This window comes from Xyrauchen texanus, chromosome 5 (genome assembly GCF_025860055.1).
Source record: "Xyrauchen texanus isolate HMW12.3.18 chromosome 5, RBS_HiC_50CHRs, whole genome shotgun sequence".
NCBI classification, from domain to species: domain Eukaryota; kingdom Metazoa; phylum Chordata; class Actinopteri; order Cypriniformes; family Catostomidae; genus Xyrauchen; species Xyrauchen texanus.
Window position 1 is genome coordinate 42,321,146 of NC_068280.1, and position 27,070 is coordinate 42,348,215.

At 37.0% G+C, this 27,070-nt stretch overlaps 1 protein-coding gene across 1 annotated transcript; it reads right to left on the minus strand.

Moving 5' to 3' along the window:
• Nucleotides 1-21,361: 21,361 nt before the first annotated feature.
• On the minus strand, nt 21,362-23,779 carry LOC127643473 (UPF0462 protein C4orf33 homolog). Its single transcript, XM_052126263.1, has 5 exons — nt 23,599-23,779; nt 23,226-23,286; nt 23,089-23,140; nt 22,145-22,344; nt 21,362-21,738 (listed from the first exon to the last, which is right to left on the minus strand). The coding sequence occupies exons 1-5, from the start codon at nt 23,777-23,779 to the stop codon at nt 21,639-21,641; spliced, it is 594 nt and encodes a 197-aa protein (XP_051982223.1). The 3' UTR covers nt 21,362-21,638.
• Between the last annotated feature and the right edge of the window lie 3,291 nt (nt 23,780-27,070).

Genomic DNA, 27,070 nt, shown 5'->3' on the forward strand with positions numbered 1-27,070 from the left:
AATCTATATTAAAATGAAGGGAAATTACCCACAGATGTGTTAATGTTAAAAGTTATTCAAAATAACTAACATTTAATTTTTTGGTGGGAATTCTGTGCCAATTTCCACGTATATGGACGTCATTTTTATCAGCACGCTGACATGCAAAAGATGACTGGTTTGATATGCTGCTTTAAAAAATTCAAACTAAAGATACTACTCTTTACACACATACAGCATTCAATGAAAAAAACTTGAAGAGGTTTCTTACAAGAGGCACTTTTGATAGCTCTGCACCCATTGAAGCGCTTTAAGGAAATTGACGCCATGCTGTTGTGTCACTCGATTCTATGCGCCAGAAGTTTAACCATTAAATAAAAGTCTAGAGTCTTGTAAATAGTATTCAATTGGTTTGAACAAATTTTAATTATGCGTTAAATATAGCGAAGCCAAAATTCAACATCCACGCATGTGGACGAGGGGTCGCACACTTGGAATTGCAAGGACCTTGCAAATCTCGCCACCACTTTTCCAAGGTGTCGCTATGCAGTTCCTAAAGTGTTCTGAGTGATTGCTTACTGGCCCAAGGAGTACACCACAAAGTCTCTTTGATATTGTGGTCCAAAGACCATGGTTCAGAAATGTATATAAAAACAAATGTCCATGTCGGATTTTCAAAAATGTTATCAACTGCCAGGCCAAAATCCTTAATCTGATTGCTTAGAAAATTAATAGTACTCCTGTCCTCAATAAGCTTCCTGTTTGAGGTATCATTCATGTCCATAGCATAAATGACCTTCGTAATAATTTAAAATTGTAAGCTACTTAGAATAATTTTTCCTTGTTTTGATTTAGTGAAAAACAGATAAAAAAAAAAACAATCAATGTTATTGACCACAGGCAGAAAATCATTATCTGATCTCTTCAAAAAAGTAATAGCACAATTGTTCAAATCAAAACGTGTGAGCATGGTTTGGAGGTTGCATTTTCGCTCTAAAATTACATTTTTACTCCATAGATGGTTTAGGGTTGGGGTTTGGGTTTGGTAGTGAAGTTATTGAAATATGGATTCCTGTTAACTGGATTACTTCATTTACAACTAAAAATACAAATCGCTTTTGGCACCACTCTCTGGCAGTGATTCAAATTCGACCTGCTTTTGCAGAATTCCCAGTTTAATCAGTGTATTTTTGCAGCTATCAATAAAGGGTCTTGGTGGACATATAAACAAGTTTTGCATCAATAAATGCATTATTTATATAACACAACAAACTTAGTTTTTTTCAGTGTTTGTATGGTCTTTAGAAGTCCAGATGAGAGCTAAAGGTTTTCTACTCCAATGGGTCATCATGTGTGACTCTCCTAACTCAACCTGTGTGCTTGAGAATCTGGGTGGGTGTGGATAGGCAGTGTATGTGTGATTTTGGCAGGCCTGTGGGAGAGGCCGTCACACATCAGAGCGTCTCTCTCCACATGAGTCCATACCGGTTTCCTTGTTTCAAATTCTCTCCTTTCTCTTGCTGTTTGTGTGAGTGTGTGTGCGCATGCACACTCTCCCTCACGCTCTTTGCGTCACTTTTAATTTTCTCTCCGTCACCGCAACCCAAATTGAATTATGCACAAAATTCCCCCTCCATCTCATCTGTCACTCACCGATCCTAAAACTGTCTTGCTCTTTACATTCACAAACACACACACACACATATGCCAACCCTTTCTCTTTATAATTAATTACTTGCAAATATACAGCCAATTAAAAAAAAAAAAAAAACATCTTTGTTCTCTTATGTATCTGTTGCCTGTTGCGAAATTGCTTGCCTTTTTTTAGCAGTTATTCATATATTTCGGTGCCGACTCTGACTTGGTAATGGCTGTGTTTGTTTACCCATTAGATGTGGTCTCCCATGGTGACAAGATGAACTGTAAGCATGTTGTATCTGTGGGAGTTGTTGGTATGTCGGACCTGAGCCAGTCGTCGACCGTGTCATTACACTCCGAGCCGTACACACAAAATTCATCCACACAGTGTGTCACTGTCAATCCATAGGGATGAACAAAGCCCAGGCCCGTGTTCCTCTGTCACTCCACCGGCCAGTTATTAGACAGTTACGGCACTATAAACGCTCTTTCTCACTCGCTCGTCGGGACGCAGTGGGACTTGTCTAGGCCTGACAAAGAAAGACACAAAAGTCTGTTTCTGTCTGAATTCAAGGAAGGCGTGCTAGAACCTCCCCATGTACAGATGCACAGATTGAAGTCGGTGTCTCCATTGTACAAGTATTGATGCACACATATTAAAATTTGGTTTAACGTAATATGTTATTACCTAGCCAAATGGATAATAAATGCAACTTCCAAAAAAAAAATTTTTATGCTACAGTTAGTTCCAATTCTCGAATCTGATTAGATGTTCCAAGAGTGCTGATATACAGTCAAAAAGCACTGGGACACTTCAGTATTTGTATCACTATGCTTCTCTGTGTTTGTTGCTTTACAAATAATGGAAGGGATTTTGTTTTAATGTTTATTTTGATTTCATTCACTGATTTGTTAAGTGACCATTTTTGGAGATTTACTCCAGTTGGTGGCGACAAATGAGGTTTTTTATGTTATTAATGAGTCGTTCATAGCTGACTCAACAGATTCATAAAAAAACCAAAGAGTCAATCACCTCCGGAAAAACGGAAGAGAACGAGAATGATTATACATTGCTAGTCCAAACCAGAGTATGATTGCGAGTCATGCTTGATGCTTTGGCTTCTTTCAGAACTATTTAAGCTGGTTGAGAAGAAATGCACAAACTAACTGGACAAATTTTGTCAAAACCAAGTTATTTAATATTACTTACTTGTTTGTTGAACTGTTGTGCAAAAGCAATATCATATTCACTTTCATTGTATGGACATGTCCCATGGAAGAGGGAAAGTCAAATGGGTTTCAAACAACATATGGGTGAGTACAGTAAATGACAGAATTGTCCTTTTTTGGGTGAACTATTCCTTTAAGATGCATGATTACTCTAGGTAAAAAGAAAAGGTGTTGTGAAATTGAACATTGCTAAGTAGCTACTTACTGGCCCAAACACCACTAATAATAAATCAAGGTTTGTGCTTACAACAAGTGAAAAAAATCTTTTTAGAATTCTGTTTTTCTATGTATATTGTTTTAAAGATGTTTAGATATTTTTACCGAGAAACTTGACAAAGATACTGATTGAGAAAAGAACATTTGCAGTGTAGACTTTCATAAGCAAGGGTCTGATATGTTTAATTGATTTAAATGCTGTCACTGAGCTTTGAGTTTTAATTTGCAATATTTTTGTTATGGTTTTGATTTACTGAAAACGGTCATTTTGGAAAAGATGAAATGTAAACCGATAAGTGAGATTGCTAGCGGAGGAGCATCACAATCACAAGTTTCCAGGCCAGTACATGCGTGTGTGTGTGTGTGTGTGTGTGTGTGTGTGTGTGAGCGTGTATTTATCACTTTGTGGGGACCAAATGTCCCCATAAGGATAGTAAAACCCGAAATTTTTGACCTTGTGGGGACATTTTGTCGGTCCCCATGAGGAAAACAGCTTATAAATCATACTAAATTATGTTTTTTGAAAATGTAAAAATGCAGAAAGTTTTCTGTGAGGGTTAGGTTTAGGGGATAGAATATAAAGTTTGTACAGTATAAAAACCATTATGTCTATGGAAAGTCCCCATAAAACATGGAAACGCTACATGTGTGTGTGTGTGTGTGTGTGTGTGTGTGTGTGTGTGTGTGTGTGTGTGTGTGTGTGTGTGTGTGTGTGTGTGTGTGTGTGTGTGTGTGAGAGAGAGAGAGAGTAAGGTGCTCATGTTTAAACCCAGTGCTTCATTATATCTTGATGATTTTACTTCAGAGTAATTAAGGACAGCTCAGACCTTGGCATGCACACACACACACACACACACACACATGCAGATGCCTATACATACACTTATACATGAAGGAAAGAGCCACAGTGCCATCTATTGATCACAGAGCCTGTACTCTCTCTCTCTCTCTCTTTAGTATAGCCACAGAGACAGCAATAACAGGGAGACATGGTGGTGCTACATTGCAGAGGGAACTTGTTTGTTATTGTGAGGATCATGAATTGTGAGGATTATGTGTATGCGGAAGGTGAATAAAAACAGTGAAAGGGCATGGAAATGAGGGGAGAAAAAGACAATAAGTGAGTGGGGTGATTTAATATGTGGCAAATTAATATGTTACAAATGGAGCATGTTAACACAAAGCAATTTATTATGATTACTACAAAATAATGATAAAATAATAATTTCGAAAAGCTTTCCTGAATATGCCTCATGTCAGTTATTGGTTAGTCAAAGATAGCCATGCCTTTTTATTTCATTTCAGATGGATGGGGAAAAGTGGCTGGAATAGCACATGTGCATCAAGGTGTTGTTCATTGACTAAAGGCAATATATATATATATATATATATATATATATATATATATATATATATATATATATATATATATATATATATATATTATACATATAATATTTAAAATGTATATTTTATTTAGATTTCATATTTTATTTATATATAATTTATTTATACTTATTTATAACATTTTGTTATACTGATTTTAATTTAAAAAAATATATTTACAGATAAACATTGTATTACAGGAATTTCTGTACTTGAAATACAGCAATACACACATTATTACAGTGATCTAATGAATATCACTGTTGAGAATAATGGGAATAACAACAACAAACTATTTAGTGTATTTAGAATTTGGAGGATAAATGTTCTTAATTGTCATTAACATAATTTCACAATGCAAAAAATACATACTGTGTGTATATATATATATATATACTCTTCATGCAAAAACAAAAGGCCTTTACACTCAATATGTGAACTGTACATGTTTTTGTAAGATTCACTCAGACAACTCCATTTAATTTAATGAAAGGGATCTAATTCTGTTTCCTTGTGATGCATTGCACCTGTCTAGTATAAATATTGCACCTATCTAGTATAAACTTTGTTACACTTTGAGAAATGTCACTGAAAGACTTCCGTTTCTTCCATACATTATATGATTATAATGTACACGAGAAGGGGAATGACTCCACTATTTATATTAAAATAACACATGCTCAAGGGAGCACAGATGCCCTTTAGTAGCTCTGTCATGAGTTTAGAGTGATAGGAAAAAGAAGATCGGCCGGATCGGCTAAAAGACACACTTAACATTCTTATTCACATCTTCCATAACACGATGTGACAAGTATTATAAAGACTCCAAAACACAGAAAATCACTCTGTTCCAAAACAGACAAGATCCTTCGCTGGAATATTTCCCCTAATAAATGGTCACACACGTTTTAGCACTTTTATGTTCCCAAGGCGACCATAGATGGCTGAGTCAAGGTTAGGACCCTGTATCCATTTTGGTTAGCAAGAGACCATCAGAACTGTGAGTGGATCCATTTAGACCTTTACATAGCTACACTTGCTCCCAAGGGATGGACAGATAGGCAGAGATAGAGGAAAAGAGGGATGACCATTTTCCACAGCCAGAGGGTCTTACATCATCTCATATGCAATACACCAGCTAATGGTGGGTAATAATCCCATATGAAGACTAAATCTGCCTAATGTATGAGTTCAGCAGAACAGTTCTCCAAATGGTTTCATATTGACACATGAAAGACCAGTCAATCAGACTGAAAGAAGTTAGAAAGGGTCAAATGTTTATATTTGGTGAGGTGGTTATATAAGTTTTGACCACTTTGTTATTTTAATTATATTTCCATTTAGTTTGAAATGTAATTCGAAATTAGAAATACAGTTTTTGTATTTCAATAAATGAATAACATTTTAAAGCAAAATCAACCAGTACAAGTCAAGTGCATGCAAAACATTTTTTTTAAATCCGTTGATCCATAACCTAACCTGGAATGCCAATACAGTACAATCACTGTTAATATTAGCAATGATTTGGGTGTCAGTATGAGTTTGATTAATAATACTTACATTCTGGGGGGACTGGGTAGCTCAGCGAGTAAAGACTCTGACTACCCTTGAAGTCGCGAGTTTGAATCCAGGGTGTGCTGACTGACTCCACCCAGGTCTCCTAAGCAACCAAAATTGGCCCGGTTGCAAGGGAGAGTTGAGTCACATGGGGTAACCTCCTTGTGGTCGTTATAATGTGGTACTCGCTCTCGGTGGGGCACGCGGTGAGTTGTGCATGGATGCCGCGGAGAATAGCGTGAAGCCTTCACATGCGCTATGTCTCCGAGGTAATGTGCTCAATGAGCCACGTGATAAGATGCGTGGATTGACGGTCTCAGACGTGAAGACAACTGAGGTTCGTTCTCCGCCACCAGGATTGAGGCGAGTCACTATGCCACCATGAGGACTTATAGCGCAATGGGAATTGGGCATTCCAAATTGGGGAGAAAAGGGGAGAAAATACAAAAATAATAATAATAATAATAATAATACTTAGATTCTCGAGTCTACGTTCAAGTCCTGACAAGAACTACATTTTCCATGCATATAAAAGGAGAATGTCACTAGAAAAATGCCTGACATGCAACAAGGACGCGCCTAGATTTGGTGCATGCTTGCCAAAAAAAACTTCATGGTCATGCCCATTGACTTTGCACATATGACGTATTGCATAGCGCTGCACTTAGTGCTATTAAAATAGGGCCTGTTATGTTTACGATTCCTATTGGTGCCACTAGTGGTCCAGAAATAACTTCACTGTTGGGGCTAACACAGTATAGATTAGGTGAGTCTATGAATGCAGAACCCCTATTAAAGTTCTAGTCCTGAGAGGCAAGTTTGGAGAATTCTGTAGCCCTGTTCAAACAACAGATTTGGTGGTGATGGATAACAGATGTGTGTGGTGTATGTGCAGTCTGTGTTTCATCGAGCTGGAGATAAGTTCTGCATTTTGCACCAAACAAGGAACACCGGTAGATTTTGTACATGGCAGTCGACAAAGGTTGTCTGCCCTGTTTAGGTCTTACCTTATATAGCCTGTAACTACTAACTATTAACACACTAACTAAAAAAGTCTTCATGAAAATTTAAAAATGCAAAGGTTTCTGAGAGGGTTAGGTTTAGGGGCAGGGTTAGAGGATAGAAAATATCAATAGCACTGTATCAAGCAATAGATGTAAATGGAAACTCCCCACAATTATTTGTTTGTATGTGTAAAAGACAGAGCATGAGAGAGAAAAACAGCCACAGAGTTGATGTGTGACTTCCTAAACCTGGAGAGTAAAGGTCACTGATGTCTATGGCCAGTCTGATATAAAGCCACCAAGCTATCACAGCAGCAGTAGTGCTGTCACAGTGGAGATGAAACAGCTGCTAAGGGATGAGGGTGCTGTCTAGTGGCTAATGTTCAGTGTGTGGTCATCCTAACCGCTGTTGGCTTTATTTATGTCATTTTTTCCCTCAAACCCCAAGTGCTTCCTCCATTCTTGCCTTCTTATCTACTGATGACAGAAGTCTAGCCTGCACCTCAAACAAAACCCTTCACCCTGACTAAACCACACACACCACACACTGGATCACACAATCTCTTTTCTCTAACCTCCTCTGTGCATTTGTCTTTCTTTTCTGTCTTCCCTTCCTGACTCTAAATAACTGTAGGGAAAGATTTTGCACTTTGTCTCTCTTTATTTATATATATATATATATATATATATATGTAAAGGCACGTACCTTAAAGCCATCACTACAAAAAAATAAATACAAATAAAAACACTTTTTGTTTGGGTAAAAGCTAATAGAGATTTTTGAACACACACTTGCCTTTTGTGACAATGGGGCATGCTGTCACACCATATGAGACAAACTGTCAAAATGGAACATGACATTAAAAAGCCAAGATTTTCTGAAAAATGAAACAGTAAAACAAAACAATTAAGCATGACATGAAGAACGCAAAAGGTCATGTACAAAAAATTCTCTCATTATTTACTCACCCTCATGCCATTCTAAATGTGTTGTCTTTCTTTCTTCTGCTGAACACAAACTAAGATTTTTAGAAGAATATCTCAGCTCTGTAGGTCCTCACAATGCAAGTGAATGGGTACCAAAATGTTGAAGCTCCAAAAAGCATGTAAAGTCAGCGTAAAAGTAATTCATAAGACTCCAGTGGTTAAATCTATATCTTCAGAAGTGATATGATAGGTGTGTGTGAGAAACAGATACATTTTAAAGTCCTTTTTTAAATAAATTCTCCTCTCTGCCCAGTAGGTGGTGATATTCCCAAAGAATACAAACCGACAAAAACCAAAGAAAAATAATGTGATGTGAAAGTTGGGATTGATCGTAAAAAATGACATAAATATTGATCAGTTTCTCAGATCAGTACCTATCATATCAGTTCTAAAGATTCGCATTTAAACACTGGAGTCTTGTGGAATACTTTTACACTGTCTTTATATGCTTTTTGGACCTTTAAAATGTTGGTACCCATTCACTGCCTACAGAGCTGAGATTTTCTACTAAACATCTTTGTTTGTGTTCAGCAGAAGAAAGAATTCATGCATTCCTGGGATGGCATGGGGGGTTGTAATTTTTGGGTGAAATATCCCTTTCCTTGGCCAAGTTTTGGCCAACATATTTTAATTGTATGATCTATCTATCTATGTATCTATCTATCTGAGAGAGAGAGAGAGAGAGAGAGAGACAGACAGACAGAGAGAGAGACAGACAGACAGAGAGAGAGACAGACAGAGAGAGAGACAGACAGACAGAGAGAGAGACAGACAGAGAGAGAGACAGAGAGATTTTCATTTCCCGCCTACAATATTTACAGTAAACGTTTATTACATCAGCTCCCAGTTCAGCGAATCATTCAGTCACACCGGTATAAGATGTAATTAAGAATGAACCTCACTAGGAATCTTTTTCAGCACTTCTCAACCTATGAATTTCTATTTTTGGATTGAGTTCCAAAAGCATTTAAAATTTTATGTTGAAGTCCTAGTGATTCCAAATATAGGGCCCTTTATTGTAAATGACACATTAGATGAATCTTGATCACGAAGACCCTCTGTTCTTGGCATGTGTGTCTTTATTTTTAGTGCATTTTCTCAAAGATGCATGAGCACTTGAAGTCCTGATTAGCTGGCTGCACTCAGCACTGTCTGAGTAAAATGTAATTACTGTAGAATGGCATCACATGCATGCAGAAGTCTTATGTCAGCTGGTTTATATCAATATCATATAAATGTCTTAAAAGGGATTTGTGCTTTTGAAGTCAGATTTATCAAGGCTTGAGCTGTAAATTCTAATCAAAATAGATAAATATTTATTTTTGAAGTAGCAGTAGATGTAATTAGTGGAAGTATTTTAAATATGTGTGTTTAGAATGTCATATTTGTTAATTGCAAGTATTTTTTACCTGGAGGTAATAGGCCAATGCAAGCAATCATTTACATCATCCCAATAGGCAGCCAGTGTGAATTTTCAAAAAGTGGCTGTGAAATGGCTTTCTAATGAATCAAGGTCAGTAATATAAATCAAAAATTTTCTTCCTGTTTTATTAATATATTAGCTATTAAATACAGCTTGTTTCTATAACTATATATTTTCCTAAACTATGGTAGCCATAGTTTCTGCCAAAGTACCATGGTTACTACAATTATGCGTAGTACTGCGATTAGACTATATTAACTTGGTAATAGCTACCAAATACCTTTTTGTAATATCAAAATAATACAATAAATATGTTTTAACCATTCAAACTCACACCATTTGTAAGAAAATCCTATATAAAGATTTCATTTTGTATTGTATGTAGTCACGATATAAGAGACCCTCCACTCAAAATCCAATCACAATTCAGGAAATGTATTTGAGATGCATATTACTGCCAGGTGTAAAAGGCGAATCACTTTCCCTGACCACTGATCGGACCACCCAAGACACATTTTTACAACCTTTTTTAAACAGGACGTTACAATTGTCTCTTGCTGCAACATTTCATGCCAAATCTAGCAAAAGGTCTTACTAAAATGCAGCTATATCCTAGTTAGGCAACTCACATTTAAAGTCAAGAAACTTGAGAAGGTAGAGGAGTGGTATAAATAAACAAGTAAATAAATAAATGAGCAACAGTGAGAATTACGGTGTAGGAGGAAATATTTCCCTAAGGCGGATGAAGCGGAGGATGAGAGGAAAGAGAAAATCGAGCTGGAGAGAGATTGAGCAAGAGAGAAAATTCAGTATTCAGACAGATAAATATGAAAATAAGATTTTCCACTGGATATGATTACAGTGGAGTCATCAAAGGACGCCACTCATCCTATTTGAGCCTGAGTATGTGTCTTGGAATTTGGCAGACGGAATTTTGCATCTAGCTGTTTTGAACGCATTAATGTATCCTATAAGAACATTTCTTAACTTCTTAACTTTAATTCTCTGCTCCTCTTCAAAATTACATATGGGTCAAAGGGCATGATCAAATGTGTCAATTCTTCGACTCAATATTTTTTCTATAATGAATCACACTAAATTAACGTGTTAAACTGACAATGAATTACTCTTCAACACCACAATTTTTTTCACTGTGCTAGAATATATTTGTCAGTGTCAGACATTATGAATTCTTATTGAGTTTGTCAGGTAACAACCTAAGCTGTACATTCCGATAACACCATTCCGATAACACCACAGCTAGAAGATAAAGAAATAAGTGACTAAGGCAAAGCAATAATACAATTCTCATCTCTCTCAAATTCAGCCACCCACTTTATGAGGGATTGTGAAATACAATGTAAATATGATAGTATTTGAAAAGAAAATGATTCCATCTCCTCTGTGTGTTTGTGTGGAGAATAGGGGAAAGATACCTCAGACATTTTCTTTTACTTAAGCAGGGAGTCTCTATTAACTAATTGATGCTTTTCCACTGACTACTTCACAAAATGATTATTTAATGTTTTGTGAGGTCATTTGCGGGCAGCAGAATCAATTAAGTCACAAAAATGTTTTTTCTATCTTTCTTAATGGTAGTCAGCTGCAATAGAAACCAGAGGTATTCCTGCAATCATATAAAGTATAAAGATAATTTCAGTCACTGTATTATGAAACCAGACATTCTGTAATAGAATTTAATGTCCCACTTTTTTATTATTTTTCTTTAAAGGGTAAGTTCACCCAAAAATACGTCATACACTGGAAATTGACTCTTTTGTTTACATGCGGAAGACCGTTACCGGAAGTCAGTGATTAAACTTTATAAAGTTATAAATATGGATATTTTTCTTACAAAAACACATCACTTTGCTTCAGAAAGCCTTTATTAACCCTCTGGAGCTGTATGGATTACTTTTTTGATGGATGGATGCACTGTTTGGGGGTTCAAAATCTAAGGTACCATTCACTCCCATTATAAAGCTTGGAAGAGCCAGGATATTTCTTTATATAACTCCTTAATTTTGTTTGGCTGAAAGAAGAAAGTCACATACACCTAGGATGGCTTTATTGAAATTATGGGATCATTTTCATTTTTGGGTGAACTAACCCTTGAACTACTATGTACTAACATTAAAAAACATACAATATAATGTAGTTATTGTGTAACTACATTTTGTTCTGGAAAATCCTTACAAGATTAGGTTTAGAAGTAGGATTAGAGGTAGGGTTAGGGTTTAGATTAGGGTTAAGGGTTTAGGGTAAGGTTTGGGGTAGGGTTAGGTTAGGTTTAGTTTAGGGTTAAGGGTTTAAGGTAAGGGTTGGTGTAGGGTTAGGTTTAGATTAGGGTTAAGGGTTTAGGGTAAGGGTTGGGGTAGGGTTAGGTTTAGTTTAGAGTTAAGGGTTTAGGGTAAGGGTTGGTGTAGGGTTAGGTTTAGATTAGGGTTTAGGGTAAGGGTTGGGGTAGGGTTAGGTTTAGTTTAGAGTTAAGGGTTTAGGGTAAGGGTTGGTTTATGATTAGGGTAAGGTTAACAGTTGACAATGATCCAAAACAAACATCAAAATCAACACAAAAATGGTTCACTGAAAACAAAATCAAGGTTCTGCCGTGGTTATCCCAGTCCGCTGACTTGAACCCCACAGAAAATGTGTGGGGTGAACTGAAGAGAGAGTTGTTGAACATATGGGCATGTGTGAGCTCCAGTTTCAGGGTGCAATGTCCACAGAGGGGCGCCAAGAGGGAATTGTAAAATAAGATGTTTTTTAGTATTAATTTATGTAATACAGTCAAAAGGAATGCATATTTTTTTAACCATACACCCTTTCACAAACCCCTGCCCTAATCCTAACTGTCAGTGCAGTAAAAACACATTATCACACTTACTAAAATTATGTTCGAATTATGTTGGATATTAGGAAACAAACCTGCCATGTTTGCCTTCAGATATTCATATATTCTCTACCGAAATTACTTAAATAATTAAGAGCCTATAATTGTTTATTTTTTGGGGTGATATTTATTTACTTCTGAATTATTTTCTTTGTTCCTTTGAGAAGATTTTGAGTTTCTTGAGGAAAGTTATAACAATAAAATTAGACTAAAATGTGGCATAATGTGGCATAAATAGCATTATGATAAGGCTATTTTTGTTTGACTAAGTTTGTCACGTTCTGAATAAATAGAAAATAGTTTTAAAGGAAGTAGCTTTAATGTATAAAGTATGAAATTCATTGACTACATTATAAAAAATTGATAATACACTGTGTATTTAATATAAACTAATTTTTATTGATTTCCAGAAAATATTTATTATATTGTGATATTTAGTGTATCATTAGCTTGATATTAAATTATTCATATTGTTATATTAGACTTGGTCATATCGCCCACCCTTAACTAGAACTGTGTGGCATCTCTCTACCACTGCGATCCAAGCATCTGAACATGCTCTTTAAAATGCAAAAAGAGGTTAATGGTTATGGTCATGGTTAAAATGCTCTTCTCCATCATTTGATCATCATTTGATGAATTGCTGCTGCCTTGTTCAATAGAAAATGTCCACAAACATTGTTAATATGGTGCAATCGATTATAAGACTAATAGACATAGAAAGGGTCAGCGCTAAAAAAAATTACAATTTCTCAAGTTAACCTTGTGCAACCCTTCGTGCACGTGTGTACATTGTATTTTGGCTTGGCTTTTTGCAAGGTGTCATTTAAATTAATTTAAGCCGACCGAATACTGTTCATAACACTTTAGATTGTCATTTAAGGGTTGAAGTTCTGATGCACCGAGTCACCTGACACAACAGTATGCCGTTGATTTTCGTGAAGTACTTCTACGGCCACGTAGCCAACAAAAGTGCCTCTGGTAAGTTTTTTCATTAAAACCTGTGTGTTTGGGTGTAAAGATTAGTGTCTCTAGTTTCGTTTGATATGCCACTGTAAAAAAATGTTTTTATTTTTTTGCGTAGTATGATGATAAACATAATGTACACATATGTTTATAGTGGGACATTATTCAATGTCGATGTAATGACACTAGGGGTCACCCTTGACATTACAGTGATTGTGTCTACTACCATGGGTGGATGGCGACAGTGATTGTGTCTACTACCATGGGTGGATGGCCTCTTAGGTCTTCCGCGTCCCATCCAAGGACCAGATGTGGATATTTCAGAGGTCTGGTTGCGGGTGCTAGATGGTGCCACATCCCCTGAGAGGGGGGGTCTGGATGGACCAGTAGGGTGCTAATAGGATGACCTGCTCCTTGTTCTCCCTGACCGTGCACAGGGTCTGTGTATGTAGGCTCACTGGGGGGGAACGCATGCTTGCGTAGCCACCAGGGCCAGCTGTGTGCCAATGCATCTGTACCGAGGGGAGCCTCGGTCAGGGCGTGCCAGAGCGGGCAGTGGGAGGATTCCCAGCGCTTGACCGAATTGACTCCAAATCAGTTGGTGGAGTCTCCACTCTCCCCTGAGCATAACCTGCCATGACAGCGCATCTGCCATGCTATTGAGGTCACCCAAGATGTGAGTGGTTAGCAAGGACTTAAGTCGCTGCTTACTCTAGAGGAGGAACGGTGGGTGAGTTTCGACATGCGTCACGAGCGCACTCTGACTTGGTGGTTGATGTACGCTACTGTTGCCGTTTTGTCCACCCGGACCAACACGTGCTTGTCCTGTATCAACGGCCGAAGCCACCACAGGGTGAGCAATACTGCCAGCAACTCGAGGCAGTTGATATGCCAATGCAGTCGTGGTCCTGTCCAGGAGCTGGCGACTGTGTGCCCGTTGCACACGGCGCCCCAGCCATGCTTGGAGGCATCTGTCTTAACCACGATGCACCTGGACACCTGCACTAAGGGGACTCCTGCCCGCAGAAATGCAAGGTCTGTTCAAGGGCTGATCAGGTGGTAGCAAATCGTTGTGATGTCCATGCAATGTGCCCTCGGCACCATGTCCATCTTGGGACTGGAGTCTGAAGCCAGTGCTGAAGCAGTCTCATATGCATCAACCCGAGCGGCATGACTGCCACCGAGGATGCCATTTGCCCCAGGAGTCTCTGAAATTGTTTCAGTGGGACCGCCGTTCTCCACCTGAGTGACTTCAGGCAGTTCAGCACCGGCTGTGCATGCTTGCTCGTGAGGCATGCCATTATAGAGACTGAGCCTAACTCCATCCTGAGAAAAGAGATGCTCTGAACCAGGAAGACCTTGCTCTTTTCCCAGTTGATCCAAAGCTGGCTGAGGTGTCTGAGCGCCATGTCCCTGTGCGCACACAACAAGTCTCGAGAGTCAGCTAGAATCAGCTTTCGTGAAGATGTGAGGTGACAGGGACAGATCGTAGGGGAGGACCGTTTACTGGTACACCCGGCCCTCAAAGGCAACCCACAGGAAGGGCCTGTGTTGAGGTAAAACCGAGACGAGGAAATACACGTCCTTCAGGTCTACCACCACGAACCAATCTTGATGTCGAATGCTCGCTAAATGCATTTCTGCATCTTGAACAGGAGTCTGTGCAAGGCCCGGGTCAGTACACACAGGTCCAATATAAGTAGAGGCTGTAGAACCCCTTCTTCATCTAGGCTGGAGGGCTCTATCGCATCCTTCCGTAGAAGGGTTGCGATCTCCACATGTAGGGCAGTGGCGTTCTCGCCCTTCACTGAGGTAAACCGGATGCCACTGAACCGGGATGGGCGCCTGGTGAACTGAATCGAATAGCCGAATGGGAGGTCCGTGGGGGAGAAGCCGCTGTAATGTGCCGTAAATCCAACAGCTTTTTGTAGAGGTGAATATATCGGTGGAGGAATTTAGCTCGCTGAACACAACCGCTCGGCTCAGAAGAATAAATCTGAATGAGTGGTTGCTAGCCAGCTCCTTTTAAACCTGTATGTCCGGGGAAGTGGCATGTAAATCCCACTTGCCAATTCCTATTGGCCTTTTCTCAAAGATCAGATGTGTTTGGGGCTCCCAAGGTCAACCCCTAGTATCACTAAATCAACACAACATCGAGTGAGTGACAGATAGGGAATCAGAATTATTAATTCAGCTTTACAGAAAAATATGCTGTAATGTCTGTAATGTCTCAAAAACATGAATAACCAACACTCCTGAAAACATAAAAAATTTTATGAAAAAAAATCATAACCCTTTCTATAGCTTGGTATTATATAAACAACACAACTAATTATATATTTATTTATTTATTTGCTTGTTCATTAGGTGCTACTAGTTAAAAATCTCAAAGTTAAATGGAAAATGTACACAACAGTCACATTCTGGTCTCAGAAGGTTAAATTCGACATTCAGTGCTTTGAGCATCTGGAAAAACTGGCTTGCGGGTGGTTAGTTTAATAAGATGCAGGTTTTTGCACTGAGATACCAGGCACAAATATGACACAACTAGTGAATTCCACTTTTTGTCTTCATAAACAACTCCACTGGTACCATAGTTCACTTTGGAGCATGACCTCTAAATGCCTTGTGGACATTTTGACTCTTGGTCTAAACGTTTAGACTCTCTTCATGGGTTTAGTATTGACTGAAAACATGAGAGTATCCAGGTTACCCTATTTCTCTCATGCCACATGTTCTTCCCTTTGTCCGCTTGTAAAGTTAAATTCTGTTATTTTGTGATTTAGAGTCTCTGCTGGCCTGCGGGCCGTGCCCTCGCTGGACCCGCTCATCTTGTTCTCATCCAGTCATTCATTTTACAGTGCGGTGTGATTGGGTTATACTGAAATATTCATTCATCACACAAAACGACCTTTATTCCACTATCAATCTATCGGGTGTCGCGTGGCTAAAGGCTCTCCTCAGCAACCCTCCTCCCTCCAGCACTTTCACACAGCACAAACAGCCTGATAATGTTGTGTTGCTTGCCATCCTCTCTTATTACTGCCACCCAACTTAGATTTATCATCTCCGCCTCTCCTTAAAATCTGTAAAAAATAACCTCAGCTTTGCTAGTGTGGTTCTTTATCATCCTTTACTGTTAGACCTCCGTCTCTCATAGTGGCCTTAATGGCTTTCACTGATGTGTGAGTGAGACAGAGAGAGAGTGTATAATACTAATGTTTATGATGATGACAAAGTTAAAAAGTAAAATATTCTCCCTGACAGCCGCCTTTTATTCAAAAAAGCTTGTGTTGCCATGGCAACTCCTTTAAAAGCATTTCTGGAGTTCTGAGGGCAATACTTTTTTTATGATGAACAGCAAAAAACAGATATATCAAAATTGTCTCTGATTAGAGATGCTTTGCAAACTGCCACTAGACACATTTGCAGGTCTCAGTGTTCCAACAATTTCATTGTTAATGTGTTTTTCAATAGATGTGAATCAATATTTTAGTGGAGATATTACCTGCCTGTGACTATTGCATAAAAAGGGCAAAAGTGACAGGTAACAGCTCCATTAGGGACTTAATGGAATCTAACAGCAAAGTGACTTTTTAAAGCGAGTGACAATAATCACCCCCATCCCTTCAGCTTTCAGTTTTGTAGCTAATGTGTATTGAATGAAATCAATTCTATTTCCAGAAAGCTTACAGTATACAGCTCCAAAAACATTTAGGTGTTCAATCCACCCGTTCCTTTTTGAACTGGCATCCTATCAATAATTAAACTTCAGTACATAAATTATACCTTATTTATGAAACATGAGTGGAAGGCCATATGATTATATGATTTCGCTCTTCTCCTAACAATAAGCAATTTGCACTCTGCCATTTCCTCTGGTGAATAGATTGCATGTGGACAGAACAAATGTGATTACTCCAAGTCATTATGTAATTTGAGTGTAGGCCTAGATGTGGGTATTTCTTTTTGGTTTCTATTTTTGTTTATGCTAAATGTATTAGTAATGTCCTAAAGTACTTCTCTGCATTTCCTGCAGAATCAGATCTATATTTTTTTTGTAACAGTGTTCATGTTACAAACATTACATATCAATTTAAAAAATATATTTTTTTTATATATAAGTTGTGTACTAATACACACATTGGACATAGTGTAATTGATTATATACATAATTAAACTAGCAAATTGTATTTAAAAGCAGCTCCAAAAAAAATAACATATTAACAAATTGTATGATTTATTTAGCCTACATTATGTAAACTGCAACATGTAACCCTAAACCTTTTTAACAGACGTTCATTTCAGAAATATTTCGATATAAAAATAAAATAATTTTCAATAAGTTATTCATAATTTAATGGAGCCTCTTGTTAGTTGTGACCTTCCCTGACACTCGCTCCGAGAAATAAAGAGCGCGCATTCTGCGCACGCCTGCAGTGCGCGTTCCCTGTCTCAATTATCTTTTCTTTAACGGGGGTGCACTGTGACAGCAGTTCTCGAGTCAGGGGTTCTGCAGCGTAAAAGCAGCAGTTTGGTAATTAGTCACTGATAATATTCATTTAACGGACAGCGGCTGTAATTATAAACCCGTGTTCCGTCTTATTAGGCACTAATTTGAGGTTTTTGCAGCGCCTGCTTGGGTTTGTTGAGAGAGAGTTAAGACAAGGCTGTTTCAATGAGAGGTTTATACATTTTATTGCTGACTTGAGCTGGTGTCAGATATTCAAGGTCGCATGACTACTCTTAATATTGCACCCTACCCTATAATTGTAGACCTACTTCATAACTAAACTTGATTATTATTTGGAATTGTTACTTTTTGAAAACTAATGAAACTGCACACTTGAACTAATATTCAATTACATTTCCACTGAAAAATATAATTCAATTTAATCCTTAAATTTTCATTTAGGTCAATGCACAATACCGATGAGCCAAAACATGACCTAATATGCTGTCGGTCCTCCACGTGCCACCAAAACAGCACCAACCCACCAAGGCATGAACTCTACAAGACCCCTGAAGGTGGCCTGTGGTATCTGGCACCAAGATATTAACAGCAGATCCTTCAAGTCCTGTAAGTTGTGAAGTGGAGCCATGGTGGATCTGACTTGTTGGTCCAGCTCATCACAAAAATGCTCAGTTGCATTGAGATCTGGAGAATTTGGAGGCCAGAGCAACACCTTGGACTCTTCATCAGGTTCCTCAAACCATTCCTGAACAATGTGTGCAGTTTTGCAGGGTGCATTATTCTGCTGAAAGAGGCCACTGCCATCAGGGAATTCCACTGCCATAAAGGGGTGTACCTGGTCTTCACCGATGTTTAGGTAGGTGGTACGTGTCAAATTAATGTCCAAATGAATGGCTGGACCCAGGGTTTCCCAGCAGAAAATTGCCTAGAGCATCACACTCTCTCCACTGACTTATCGTCTTCCCATAGTGCATCCAGGTTAACAGCACACATGTACATATATATAAAGAAAATGGGACTCATCGGACCAGGGGAACTTTCCACTGCTACAAATTCCAGTTCCGATGCTCGTGTGCCCTATACGCAGCAGAGTGCGACGCACTTTGTGTTGTGACACATTCCTCCCGTAACCATCATTAATATTTTCTGTGCCACGGTAGACCTTCTGTCGGTTTGGACCAGACGAGATAGCCTTCATTGCTCTTGTGCACCGATGAGCCTTGGGTGCCCAACACGCTTTCACCAGTATGTGGTTTGTCCCTTCTTGGACCACTGTAGGTACTCACCACTGCTGGTTGGGAGCACCCCACAAGACTTGCAGAGATGCTCTGACCCAGTTGTCTGGTCATAACAATTTGGATTTTGTCAAAGTCGCTCAGGTCTTCACTTCTGCAAAGTATACAACACATTGACTATGAGAACTGATTCACTTACCATCTAATCTACCCAGACCTTGAAATTTGGCCTTGTTAGGAGATGATTAACGTAATTCTCTTCACCTATGAGTGGTCATAATGTTTTGGCTAATCAGTGTACATATTTCACAGGTCTTCATGACTAAGGAGAAGTCTGTAATGTATGCATTTCTGTAGTATTTAGAAAAATATCTTTAAATGTGATAAATACCCAAATGTAATGGGTTTTTTTATTCATTGTTCTGTATAATTAATATACTGTATATATATATAATTAACAGCAATGTCAACACTTCACATATTCTTTGCCACAAACTACAGTATTTGCAGAGCCCATAAAGGAAATCACCTAATAGCCTGAAATAAACAATATGCCAAGAACTGAAAAATGTATTGTAATAGATAAATTAATTAGTTTGTTATTAAAATTAAATGTATAGTTTATAAATTAGACCAGTGATTGCCAAACTTTTGATTCCTCTGTAATCATTTTTCAGACTCTTTCTACTGCAGGAAGGACTTTTGTTTTATTATATGCTGATACAATTCATAGGATGTAGTTCAGAATAACATAAGGGAAATGAATGACAGATTTTTTAATTTTTAGGACAACTACAGTATCCTTAAAAGTGGTCATAACATGCCTTGTTTTATCATTTAAATATGTTCCTTAAAGAGCACCTATTATGGTTTTTCAAATATTACCTTTCATTTAGTGTGTTATATAGCTGTTTGTGAATGTAAAAAAGTCTGCAAAGTTTCAAAAAATATAAGTGCATGACAAATGGAGTTATTGACTCTCAAAAGAAAGAACCGATTCTGAACACCTGAAATGAGTCGTTAGTAATTCCAGACGTACTTCCTATACTAACCTACATAATTTGGTAAAAAAAACCCAGCTTTGGTCTTCGTTGGCTGTTCGCGAACAGCTTTGACCCGCCCTCAAACACTACACTATGTGGAAGACCAATCACAACAGACTGGGACATCTGAACAATCAGAGCAGAGTAGGCTCTCTGAAAGACCTTTAAAACAAAATGAGGCACATTAAAAAACATAATAGGTGCTCATTAAGGTTCACTTATAACATTTAGTAGTTATGCCAAAAAAAAAAAAAAAACGTGAAACATGTAAAACATGATCTTTTTCCACCATGATTTTGACCCTCTGTCTGAAACATTTGGTTTTGGTGCTGCTGCTTCTTTAAGACTTGACAGTAAACACCCATTGTTTTGATTGGCTCTCTGCTCTTGACTGATCTGCTGTCTCGTCTGGCCATCTTACTGCTCACCACTAATGGGCTGGCCAAGGAAGTGATAATGTAAAGCAGGCATTGATGTGTTGTTGTGGAGGCGTAACGTGATAAAAAAAAGTACGAAAAACTTTAATTTATTTATGGATAAATTATTGGCAAATAATATTTTCATTAAAAAATATATGACACACCTTTCCACAACCTCAAAGCACAATGAAGTCAAAGCCACACACCATGTTCAAGCTGAAATCTCTTAGGACTTTATGGATAATTTTCTAGAAGACAACTTCAAAAGCTAGCCAGATAACCACATTCATTCAATTAATTCACAATATGCACACATTAACTCTTTGTCTTATGCCTGATATGCTGAAAACTCTCAATTAAGAATGACATTACGTGCCACATACTGTACATGACATATAATTTTGTCAAAAGGTTAGTAGTTTGCATCCTCTGAAATTACTCTGTCTGTACAACATTTTTTAACATAAAATAGTGAGCAAATATTGCATGTTTAGTAAGATCCTTACATCATCCGTGACACTAACACTCTTAACCTAAATGGCTGACCTTGCTGATGTGCCGCTGGAATAATCCACAAAACACACCTAAACAGTCCTTCCGACCCACATCTTCCACTGTTACGACAAACTTTATTCTCAAAGATTTAATTTTAATTTCGGAATGTTACCACTTTATTCTCAAATCTTTTTTTATTTTAACGTGGCACAAAAATGCTTTCGCAAAAGATTTAGTGAATCATCAATTGTAAGATTTGTGGACATGTAAAGAAATAAAGAATCAAGTAAAGGCTGTTTATGAAATGTATGCATTTATTTATTTGTTTGTTTGCTTAATGTGTTATGAGCCCATTTACCATCTCCATATTTAAATGGTTGATTTTATTTCAGTAAAAATTAACATAATTCCCAATTGATTTGTGGTGCTGGACATAATGCTTAGTGCTGAGATTAGTGCTGCATTACTGATACACTTTATTAAGTTGCATGAATAAAATCCATTATATTGCCATTACACCCACATTAAAATAAGCCACATCATTAACTTTAATAAGACTGCAGTGGACGTTGTGCATTAAAATTGCCATTGAAGCAAATTAAGTCATTACAGTGTTAAATAAGATCCCAAAAAAGCTGGTTATGAGACAGACTTGTCCAAACGGTTTGATTTAATTTGTTCCTTTCAGCTGGTCATTTATTTGCTCACAGAATTCCACAGGTCAGACTCTGGCTGGACCCAGTCTTTTCCCATTATGCTTTGTAGTGTGAAGTTCTGGAAGTACTCCAGGCGATGACTGTTGGGATGAAACCAAAAATGTAAAAGATCCTAACACTCTTAGGGGCCTTTCAGATAATATGTGTTCTTGCATTAACAAAAGCTAGAGGCACTGCAACAGTCAAAGATGTGTACATAGAAAAACAATTACAAAAAACAGCACTGGCAGGCATAAAAATGTGCTAAGTATAAACTTGAGCACTTAAACTGGTGATGCAATGAACATTCATGTTTTTTTTACATAAGCATTGCCATGGCATGTGTTCCTGTAAATACAATAAAAGAAAACAGCACATACAATAAAGCACTTCTAACAAAGTACTTTATCAGAGCATAGCTCGTAAAGTGTCAGTAACAGTTGCTCAAAGATAATTAATCACGCCCATGAGATAAAGTGTAAGTAATATTAAAATAGCTAAACGTACAAGTCTGGTCCCTGTCCTTCCTGCAGATCCTCTCTGGGAACAGGATACAGAGCCTCGTAGGTCCTTCCCACACCAGAGCCATGGATAGCATAGGAGTTCATCTTATTAATCCCCTGAGGGAAATACCTCCATGGCAAAAGAGCTTCTCCTTTCCATGTCTTGCCCTTTATACTGGCACGGAAGGATAGGGGGAGCTGTTGCTGTAATAAAAATTGTTTATAATACAAGTGACCAGTGGTCAAAAATCACATCTGAAAATTGTATATTTCTAAACATATTTTACCTTCTATACATTTCATTAGTTTAAGCATTTTGTTTTTGTTGCAATTTTTTATGTTAATATATTTTTGCTGGAAATTGTACTTTGTAATTAAATAAATTATTCATATATTAAAATTATTTGATCATATTACACTACAGAAGCATAGTAAAAATGTATTCATATAATAATGCAATTAAATATTTATTATAAGACAATAAGAGCACATAAATATAATTTAATAATGTAATAATGTAATTTTATATTTATTATAAGATAACAATAGCATATTCATATAATATAATTATTTAATAATTTAATTAAATATGAAATATGATTAGGTAATATAAATAAACGTATTAACTTATAATAATAAGTTACATATAACTAATTTTCTATCAAAAAAAATACTACATTCCATAACATCTAAAACTGCCTTTAATAAAAGTTGTAAATAATTACTGAAACAACAGAAGCTTATTAATATAATGTAATTATTTAATAATGCAATTAAATATGTATTATATGAAAACAATAGCATATTCATATAATGTAATTATTTAATAAGGTAATTAAATATTAAATATGATTATGAAAAATAAATAAATAAATAAAATACTGCATTCTTTAGCATTGGTAAATGCCTTTAATAAAAGTTGTAAATAATTACCGAAACAATATTTACCATAAATGCATTATGTTTGCCATTCAGCAGCAGAACAAGGTGTTGCCCATGTCTGTAACATAAAAGTATAAATTGTATTAGCACATTAACAATATAAAAATCATCTAGTTACTTTTAAACCACTGTGCTTAACTTACGGGCAGACTTCCACCTCCAGATACTGCTCAGTATTGCTATTCAGGAAGAAGGACTCCACAACTGCAAAATCAAAGTCAATTGTACATAAAATCTGAACATTAAGATAAAATTACCGTATGTCTGTAATGGAGTATTAGTTTTGTCTGTGAGTGTTTCATTAACCTTATCTTTATTTACCACCTAAGTTAACTTTTTTTTTGGGGGGGGGTGTCAACAAGTACAAGATGGTGAAGGAATTTACTTTGGTGCAGGTGTCAATACAGTACAAAGAAAGCAAGTTAACATAAACACCAGCAAAAGAAATGTAATCAAAAGGATAGATGAATATTTCAGAATATGAAAGCAAGAGTTTAGCACTTTAGAAGAGCATACCCTCATAGTCCCAGAGACCTGGGAAAGGCTCTCCAGGCGTTCCGGCTGGTGCAGGGGGGTCGTTGAAAAAAGCAGCAGACACTTCCATTCTCAAACCTTCCTCACCTGGTGAGAACCGAATCTTTACCGGCTTATGATTCACATGTATGCTGTCCCAGGTATTACTGATCCAGAACACCATTGCAGTTAAGAGAATACAACCGTTGCAGACACTGTTAAGCATTGTAAAATCCCTTCTTCACTTCTAGCTAGACCTGCAATGATCAATAACATGGTTATTTGTTTTAGTTTTTTAATGTTATAAATGCTTATATCATTCGGTCTGTTAATAAACATGTAAGTAACAAAATATGATTCACTAACAATTCTGTAATCTGCCTTACCTTTGAAGCACACAGTTCAGGACACAAGACTGTCTGATATGCCAAAGGTTTCAACAATCATAGATAAGCAATGCAGAGATATCGTAAACATAACACCTGCTATATTAGGAGGAAGACACTTCCTACAAATACTTTATTACTAGCTAAATTAAAGAGGTCACATTCAAGATTTTTCATAGAATATACCCCATCAAAGATTACAATATTATGTAAATGTATGTGCATTATGTAAAGATGAAACATAAACATTACTCCATCTGTTTTGGAACTGCTACTTTGTTCAAATGTTTTGGAAGGATGTCTCTCAATCTGTGTGTAGGAAAACAAATGATACAATCTCCCTTGAAGAAAACATCTTAAGTATTACTTAATATTCACCAACATAACAAAGATGTCAACCTTTCTTTTATAACAAATGTCTTAATTATTTGTGGATGATACTTTATAAATAAGATGAAATGATCGGAAAATAAACCTAACTTCATTGTGCTTCTAAAACAATTTCAGTGTTATCATAAGACGATAAAGGTGTGTAAAAATAGTAAAGCCCAAAGATTTGTTAAAATTATTTATTTATATAAGTTGACAGATAAATTATTGGTGTCTTTTAAAACCCCTGTTTCTCTTTGTTTTGTTTTGTTTTTCTTTTTTCTAATGTCTGTATTATATTTGAACATGTTTACCATGTTTGCTGTTTAAAAAAAATAAAAGAGGAAGACACTTCCTGAATTGCACATTTCCAACAAACACCACACAGCAATTTTAGTAAGACATATACATATACCTTTACCCTAATTGTTTACCCTATTTGGTCATATCAAGGGTGCCCATAATTATAATAGCTACTCGCACGGTAAGTCACAAAACCCTGTATTTTCGGTTTTGCCCAGAGCGTTTTAAAGGGTTGCACAGCGTCCCTTGGCGGTAACCGTCGGCCTGGAAAAGTCTCGTTTTTGCTTAGTGACTAAGTGTAATATTTTTCGTAGAGTTAATGAATTTAGGTTATGCGTAGGTTGAGGGTACAGACATGTGAAAGGTTTCTGTGGGACTCCAAATAAGCGAACTAAACACTCTGTATAAATATCGTATGCGACTCTCGCGAGACTTTTTCTAGTCTGAGGATTCCCTTCTTGACAAGACACTGATTGGCTGCGAGAATAAATTTGATAAGATTTAAAATATATATATCTTATTAGCTTTCGTGTTTATTTACTTGTCTATGCTGTGTTTTAACATTTGAAATTATGCGACGGAAAGATAAACATTTATAGTTCACTTGAGCTGTCATAAAGAAGCATGTGTGCAACCGTTAGCCTGCTTTAATTAGCTGCTTAAATCTCCACCTGGATACAGTGAATTGAAGCGTGATGCCTTAGCTGAGATTAAATACGCTTCTTTTTAATTTAATTTAAAGGTGGTCTAACTCGTCATAAAGCCGTGTAATAAATTAAATGGCTTTATATATAAAGTTATTTTTATAATAAATGTATGTGCAACACAAATGAGGGTCTTCAGGAGATAATTTGTGCTGGTTGCTTAGTGAAGTGACATAATTTGTTCCTCGTTGCATACTACTGTTTAAATTCTATTATTAGCATCGACAAAATATAAAATAAAATAAAAACTCTATGATGTGCGATGCGGATAAATTTAACGTTGTTTTGCAGATTGCAAGTCGAATTTCTTCGAGATCAAGGTGAGAATCTCTGAATCCTTTATGTGCATACACATGCTCAGTTTAATCTCATAAATATTCATGATGAATTTGTCTTTGTGTTTTATCGGTGAATCGTTTAAATTCCGTTCTGGGTCGATATCAGGATGAATTTCCCCCTCACTCTGTGTCACAGGTAAGTTTAAAGAGATGTGCTTAAGACTCATTTATTTTTGTTTTGAATATAGACATCACCCTGCCATGCTACCCTAAAGAATGAAATGCTGGTCTTGTGGTGTTTTATGGTATTTGGTGAGGTATTAAACGTAGAGCTATAAAGCACTTTATATACATACTGTATAAATTAAAAACAGCCCTCACTCTCTTTTTGCTGTGATTAGGCTGATAATGTGGTCTGGGAGTCTGTGGCCTCCTGGCTCTCAGACAGAGGGTGAGTGTACAGCCAATCAGAAACATTAATTCAACAACATTCTCAGACACATGCTCTATTATTTGTCCTGCATCAGTTTCATTTTAAATAATCTCATGATAAAAGTCATATATACTGTAACTGTATACATAAAATCACTACATACTTACTGTATTCATGCGATTATCTAATCAGCCAATCATGTGGCAACAGTGCAATGCCTAAAATAGTGCAGATATGTGTCAGAAGCTTCAGTTAATCAGAATGGGGAACATTTTTCATCTCAGTGATTTCGACCGTGGCATGATTGTTGGTGCCAGATGGACTGGTTTGAGTATTTCTGTAATTGCTGATCTCCGGTGATATTCATTCGCACCACAGTCTCTATAGAGTTTACTCGTAATGGTGCCAACAACAAAAAACAGTGAGCAGCAGCTTTGAGGACGGAAATGCCTTGTTGATGAGAGAGTTCAACAGAGAATGACCAAATTGGTTCGAGCTGACAGGTAACTCCGATAACCCCTGTGTACAATTGTAGCGAGCAGAATTGCATCTCAGAATCCACAACATGTCGAACCTTGAAGTAGATTTGCTATAGGACTGGGCGGTATGTAAAAAAGATTTTTGTGATAATTGCCTTAAAAATATTGCGATATAGCAGAGGGTCGGTGAATTTTTTTGCCTTTTTGATTTTGTTTAAAAAATTTATTCAGTTATTGAAACACGAAAAACATAAACAAAAGACATTTCTAAATTTAAATTGCACTTTAAACCAAAAAAAAAGCAATTAAATAACTTATTTAACCACCTCCCCAGATCCAAACATTTATCGTCTCCAACAGCATCCGTCATCACAGATGGAAAATTACTAATAGCTTACAAATTAAGAACTAAAGACAATTATAAATGTAAAGACAATATTAATCAAAATAAATACACCTTATAAATTCCATTGTGTTCCCAAATGAATGCTGCCAAATGTGTGTTCTTATTGAATTTGTGTTT

Bases quoted from the DNA above. Each gene is read 5' to 3' on its own strand.
- LOC127643473 (XM_052126263.1), bottom strand. From the start codon at position 23,779: ATGGTGTTCTGGATCAGTAATACCTGGGACAGCATACATGTGAATCAT. The intron at 23,287-23,598 runs GTATGCTCTTCT...TTGATTTTGCAG, and splicing joins AGGTCTCTGGGACTATGAGG to TTGTGGAGTCCTTCTTCCTG. The intron at 23,141-23,225 runs GTAAGTTAAGCA...TTTATGTTACAG, and splicing joins CTGGAGGTGGAAGTCTGCCC to ACATGGGCAACACCTTGTTC.